Source organism: Rhincodon typus, chromosome 26 (genome assembly GCF_021869965.1).
Source record: "Rhincodon typus isolate 14 chromosome 26, sRhiTyp1.1, whole genome shotgun sequence".
In the NCBI taxonomy this organism is placed as follows: domain Eukaryota; kingdom Metazoa; phylum Chordata; class Chondrichthyes; order Orectolobiformes; family Rhincodontidae; genus Rhincodon; species Rhincodon typus.
Genome location: NC_063357.1, coordinates 16,120,372 through 16,127,257, shown reverse-complemented (window position 1 = coordinate 16,127,257; position 6,886 = coordinate 16,120,372). Strand labels below are relative to the sequence as shown.

Below are 6,886 nucleotides of genomic sequence, written 5' to 3'. Positions count from 1 at the left end.
GGTTAGAGAACAATGTTCCAACATAAAAGACCAGTTGCCTGTAACGAGTCCAATTCAGATAACCAACAATCTACTAGCCTTTTTTTCCACTGACGTAAAATGTAGCCATTAGCTAAAGTAATCAATTTGGAAACAAATAAACCTCTGGTTATTGTTGTTCTTGAACCAAGTACAAAGAATTATGTGAAAGACAGTAGAATAAAGTATGGGCTATTCAGGCATTTTTCAATGGTGCGCTTTCAATGCACAATTGTGTGGCTGTAAACCAGCCTTGCATTTTGCTTTACTGTTGACACTCTTTTGTGCCCAAAAGTAATGCATGGACTGGTGACCTTACATATTGTCTTTTACCTTTAATGTTTTATATCTTTAAAAAATTCTGTTATGAAAGAACAATCGAGTGGCGATACTATTTCTCAGTGAGTGAAAGTTGAATAATGCGTTCCAATTCTTCCTCCTCCTGCCGTTTACGTTTCTCTACTTCCTCTTGCTCCTTTGTAGAGAGTTCCATAGCCAGTCGCAGCTGCTCATCATAGTTGGGGTATAGTTGGTTGCTGGGTATGTGCTGGGTGCTGGGCTGACTGAGAATATTATGTTGTGGTGTTCTGAAACAATCATTGTACACAAAGTTAGTAAGAAATGATAAATACTTGCTTGTGAATTTTCTTCTGGAACATCCTGCCTGAAGATCAACCACTCAGACTCGGAATAACACAATATTGATAGTATAAGTAAAACTTTCAGGAACCAGACAGTATTATGAGAACTACTTAAAAATGCCATGACATCACAAATTAAGACATTATTTCTTTTAGTAATTTTAGGGCAGGTAATTCAAAACTACCTTGTAATCCTTTTCACAGTGACAGAAAATCCAAAACAAGGTCAGTTAAATGTGTCTAAAAGCTGACTAGTTCTTTCAACTTAAGGAATCAGCCATTTTAAAAGTGTTGCAACTACTGAATTGTTTGTCCAGGCAAGATAACATTGACAATAGAATATTGTTCAAAGTACTTACTAATCTGGTGGAGAACAATGTTGACAGTTTTGGAGTCTCAATCTGTTTATAAGTAATATTTTACCCACAGAATAATGTGAAGTAACATGGAATGCAAAACTAAGCAAGAGAGTGTATTTTGGGAGAAATACCATGCACAAAATATTTATTTTTATATATAAACACTTCTTGAAGCCAGGTATGATAACAGTACTAGGTAAAGGAATTTTCTTCCAGTCATCATCCATGACCACATCAAATAATCACAGCCTTACAGTGAATTACAAAACTTCCGCAATCCTTTGGCAATCTATTGTTCTTAAAGAAAAATTAAGTATTATACCAATTTAAATTTTCAAGCATTTTCTCTAAACTGATACAATGGACTAACATATTTACTGTATTGAAACTACTGAAATTTAATTGATTGAGGTTTAACAGTTATGTGAAAATAAATACCGATAGTAAGAAGAATATTATCAAGTCATGTAACCAAATTATTGGTTGACTTTACCAGATACCTAAGCTTGGTCATTAAATCAGCCACAGTCGTTAATTATACCATTGTTTCAAAGTGCATCTATTGTTTTAGAAACAGTTTGGACAACCACTTCATCTAAAACCCAATGTACACAAGACTCCACTTTGCCACATTAGCAGAAAGGCATGGAAGACTTAAAAAGGTACTAACAAAGTACAGGTTCAAAGCCACCTCAACCCATCATGACAAAGCACCCACAAAGCATAGAAAATCGGAACTACAGTGCTGTGTTTGATAATATTAGTAATAACACCAGGCAGATTTGGCAATATACTTATTACAGGTTTAGGAGATCCCATTTACCATTCTTTATTTTGGTTGGGCTGCCAATGAGTGCCATCAAGCCTGTAAAGACCATACTGCCAGAGAAAATCGTGATATTACTGCATCTGGCCCAAGGTTCAACACCAGTGAATGAAAGCAAAGGAATCACTTCACAGCGAAAGAAATCCAGTGGCCCCCAATCTCTGTCCTTACCTTTAACCCTTTGAGCACTGAAGGACTTTATTTTATCTTCTGAAAAACAAACATGTTTGCCATCATACACACAGCCATCCTAACAATGATATTGCAAAAATGAGAATTTTGGCAAAAGAAATATACCCAAAAAATTTGAAGCAAAAGTACAGCAAGTGTCAAACAGATCTCTCGTCACAGGACAGGAAACAGAAAGTTAACATTTTGTACTTTTTTGGGAATCTTGCAGTCCAGGCTCCCACAGTCCTGAATGAGTGGATGTCTATACACAGTTCAGAAGTTGGGGCTATTATATCATACTCTTTGGAAATCTGTTACCAGAAAAACTGAAATTAGATGGAGATTCCATTTCCAAGCTCATGTTATTGTTTATCTTTAGGGCTATGAGTCACCAAAAACTTTTAACTTATTTTAATCCTGCTCACTCTTTATCTTTGTTGAAAAGAATGAAGAAATTCCCATATTGATTTAAAAAGAAAATCAAGTACACTATTTGATGTAAAAATGAGCAAATTTCTGACACTGTTTAAATTGAGCAGCTTTTGTGCTTTACTTACAACAATAATGATGCAATGTAAAATGCCTAATTCAATTGTTGCCTTGTACTTCACTGTCAGATATCTAGTAAGTGCTTTATCTGACAGACTCAGCATAGACTGCAATCAGGCTGGAGCACATTGCATCTGCACAAGGTTAACTGCACTGTATATTAGCTCACACACTCAGCAGAATGCATGGCAAGAGAGGTGCAGCTTTTTTTGCCTGAACCAGCTGCATAAGTAAGTAGAAATACCATTAACATAACTGATACCACACTGAATACAATTCCTTATTCAGGCCATAGCAGTAAAATTCTGCCTGAATTGAAGCTGAAGGACAAAGCACAGCTAATGATCAAAAAGCATCGAAATTAATTACTGAACCAGCACCAGTTCCAAAAGGCAGCATTTATATCTCAACAGCAGTCAACTAAATGGCCACTCTGCTTCTGCTAAAAACACTGTAGAAAAGTTGCACTGACCTGAATAGTAAGGGAGACAAGGCCACTGGATAATGTTTCTTTCTGGTCCTGAATCATTGCAAGAAGTGACATGATAAGTTAACACTGTCTATTATGGCATAATCCAAATCTGGGATCAAACAACTGCTATAAACTTTGCAGCATCCTAGTTTTTGATATTCAAGTCAATACTCCCTGCACATCAATTTTAGCTATGCCACCTTGTGAGCTTTTGATCTGTTTAATCTGATTTAAGACTTTATCGCATATATATTTCATTTATATTTATCCCCCTGAGAAATGACTCACACTTTCATCTAACTCTTCAAGTGAAATCCCTATTTTTCCATGAATAATTTCAAAGTAATGTTTGGATTTTACATTAAGAGGGCTGACAAGAGATTTAAGACTGTTTCCAAGGTGTGGCTACTTAGGACATGCTTTATGGATTCTGGCATCTTCGGCCAACTTGAATAAGACAACATATGTCTTTTTAAAATGGAATCAAGCTGCCTTGGGGATGGAAAAAGCCAAAAGAAAAATTGTGTTCTACTTTACAGGGGAATAGATGATATATTTGTGACACATTACTATTTTACAAGTGTTGCTTTCTTAAACAACCACCACTATACACAGAACACAAGAAATTGTTGCAGGAGTGGACTATTTGGCTCCTTGATTCTTCTTCACTGTTCAATATGATCCTTGCTGATCTTGAGTTTCAACTCCATTTTCCTGCCCATTCCTTGTATCCTCTGATACCCTGAGAGATCAAAGTCTGTCTATTCCAGCCTTAAACGTATTCAATGTGTAGACTCCAAACCCCCCGGGACAGAGAATTTCAAAGTTTGATAACTATTTGAGTGAAGTAATTTCTCTTTACCTCAATCCTGAATGACCAGCCCTTTATTTTGAGATTGTCCCCTGCCTTTTAAATTCTCTGATTAGTGAAAACAGTCCATCAGGGTCCACCCTGTCAAGCTCCTTTAGAATCTGGAACATTTCAAGGAGATCGCCTCTCATTCTTCTAAAACCTGGAGAATATTACAGCCAATCTGGACATCCCTTTTGCCCAGGAACTAACTGAAACTTTGCTGTATTGCCTCCAATGCACTTTCATAAATGTGGAGATCAAAATTCACACAGTACTTCAGATGTGATCTCACCAAAACCCTGTATAATTTTAACAAGGGGTAGTAGGAACTGCCGATGCTGGAGAATCTGAGTTAACAAGGTGCAGAGCTGGATGAACACAGCTGGGTCTGAAAGGTTCCAGACCCGAAACGTCAGCTTTCTTGCTCCTTTGATGCTGCTTGGCCTGCTGTGTTCATCCAGCTCTACACCTTGTTATCTCATAATTTTAACAAGATTTCTTTATTCTGTACTCCAATTCCCTTGCAATAAAGGGAATTTATTATGCTGTGGGGTGGCATAGTCGCTCAATGGCAAGCAATTCCACCCTTGGGTAACTGTTTGGGTGGAGTTTGCACATTCTCCCCTTGTCTGTGTGGGTTTCCTCTGGGTGCTCTTGTTTTCTCCCACAGTCCAAAGATGTGTAGGTTAGGTGGATTGGCCATGCTAAATTGCCCCATAGTGTCCAGGAATGTGCAGGCTAGGTGGATTAGCCATGGGAAATGCAGAGTTACAGGGATAGGGTGGGGGTGGGTCTGGGTGGAATGGTCTTTGCAGGGTTGGTGTCAACTCAACGGGCCAATTGGCCTGCTTCCACACTGTAGGGATTCCATGATTAATCTTTAACTTCCTCTGTGAGCCACAGATGTGTCTTTTTTTGATGAGGTTTCATTTCTCCATGGAATGTAATTTGGTTGAACTGTTTCAATTGTTTCTTTAAATGTTTCCCGTTTTTCCTTTACAGCTATACATTTCTGTCTATTTACCCAAATAATCTCAGTTGGTTCTCCTCTCATACCTATGTAATTGGCTTTGTTTAAGTTTCATGTTTGTCTATGGAGCACATCACTTTCAATCTTAAAATAGAATTTAATGGAATTGTGATCATTATTTCCCAGAGGATATTTTAGTGTTTCATTACAGGTTAACCCCGTTTCACTGCACAATATGAGATCTAAGATAGCTGTATCCCCAGTTGGTTCCATAATGTATTGCTCCAAGAAATTGTCATGAAAACATTCTACAAACTGATCTTCTGTAGTGTTGTTGCCAATTTGATTATCCCAATCTGTATCTAGATTGAAGACCCCAACAATTGTTATACTGCCACTTTTACAAGTCAGTATTGTCTTGTTTAATGCTCTGTCCAATCTTATACTTACTGTAGGATGCCCACGAAAAAACTACTCCCACCAGGACTTGCTGACTCTTTTCTGTTCATAATTTCCAGCCATACAATTCCACTTCATGATCTTCATAGCCCAGATCCTTTTTCACTAATGCCCCTATATCGTCTTTTGCTACCAGGGCTGCTTCTCCTCCTTAGCCATTCTCTCTGTCTCTCTGAAATATTGTGCACCCTAGAATGTTTATTTCTCATGTCTGTAATGTCAATTAGGTCTAAATGAATTATCCCTAATTGTGCCATTAATCTGTCTGTCTTGTTGCAGATGCTTCTTTCACTCAAATAAAGAGCCTTCAATTCCATCTTTTTAAATAAAAATGTCTACTTCCTGTGATGACTTTACTCATTGAAAAGTTGACCAGCTATTTTCCAGCAACAAAGACATCTCTCTAAAAGCAAAAAGAAACTACTGAGGATTTAGAGAATCTGAAATAAAGAGAAAACAGAAAATGTTGGAAATATTCAGCAGGTTAGAGACAGAGAAAAAGTTTTCAGATTGATGACCTTTTCAACCATTGAAAATGTGAATTTTATTTCTCTCTCTGTGAGTGCTGTTTGACTTGAGTGTTTCCAGCATTTTCTGTTCTCATTACTTTGCAAAATTCATCTCTGATAGAGAAAATGTGACATTTTAATGATACTTTCGGACTAAAATTTTGCACACTAAAGGGATCAGTCAATATCGGAATAGAGCAGGGGCATTGGGTTGAGGCAGAAATTCAGCCATGATCTTATTCAATAGTACAGTGGGTTCAATGGGCTTTATGGCCTATTCCTGCTCCCACTTTTTTGAGTTTTGTTAGCATTGATGCAACACAGTCTGAACATCAAAATAATTCCAAAGTGAATACAGTGATATTTCTTCTTCCTCTAAATCTGAGAGCTGAATCCTGGTGATGAGGTAGGAGGCATGGAGCACATTTAAACAGATGGGGAGGAGGCACATCCAATTCCTGATGTTTCTTACCTCCACACAAATTAATTTTGGGATGGAAAGGTCCATTCCCACTTTTTCCAACACAGATTGAGGCCTTAACTGGATAATTAAAAACCACTTTAAGGGCCTCAGCTTGTCACTGTTGGGGTTAATGCAGGTGTATGCTACCCTGTCAACAAATGTATCCCCAACCTCTTCCCCAACTCCAGGGCAAGAAAGAGTGTGATCATTTTTTACCCATTGGTTTGGGGTGGGCTCTCAGTGAAAGGCACCCTGTGCTGACCATCTCTGAGATAATAACTCTCTGCTCCAGTTGTGAGCCTCACCAGTGAAAACAAACACTGTTCCTCTGCCCCTACATATCACCTACTTTTGGCCATAGCCTTAAATCTCCAAGGTTATGTTACCAGCATTAGCTAAGCACAGAAGAGGGGCTTTCACACCCTGAGACCCGAATATGGATAAAGACCCACTTGCTGGCCCCTTAAGTCCCTGATGTTCTGAAGATACAGCAGTCCTTCCTCTTGTTTTCTTGGTAATGTGCAAGACCACCTGCCAAACCTGGAAGATTCTGCCTTGAGTTTCTCTCATTGTTTGAAGGTGTTATAAACATTTTC

At 38.2% G+C, this 6,886-nt stretch overlaps 1 protein-coding gene across 1 annotated transcript in view; it reads right to left on the bottom strand.

Annotated features, from left to right (window-relative positions):
* Positions 1 to 407: 407 nt before the first annotated feature.
* ankrd13b (ankyrin repeat domain 13B) overlaps positions 408 to 6,886 on the bottom strand; it is a 331,091-nt gene continuing 324,612 nt past the window's right edge. Inside the window, exon 17 of the mRNA XM_048612357.1 lies at positions 408 to 605. Coding sequence (XP_048468314.1) covers positions 410 to 605 — 196 coding nt within the window. The 3' untranslated portion in view covers positions 408 to 409. The remainder of the gene's footprint in view (positions 606 to 6,886) is intronic.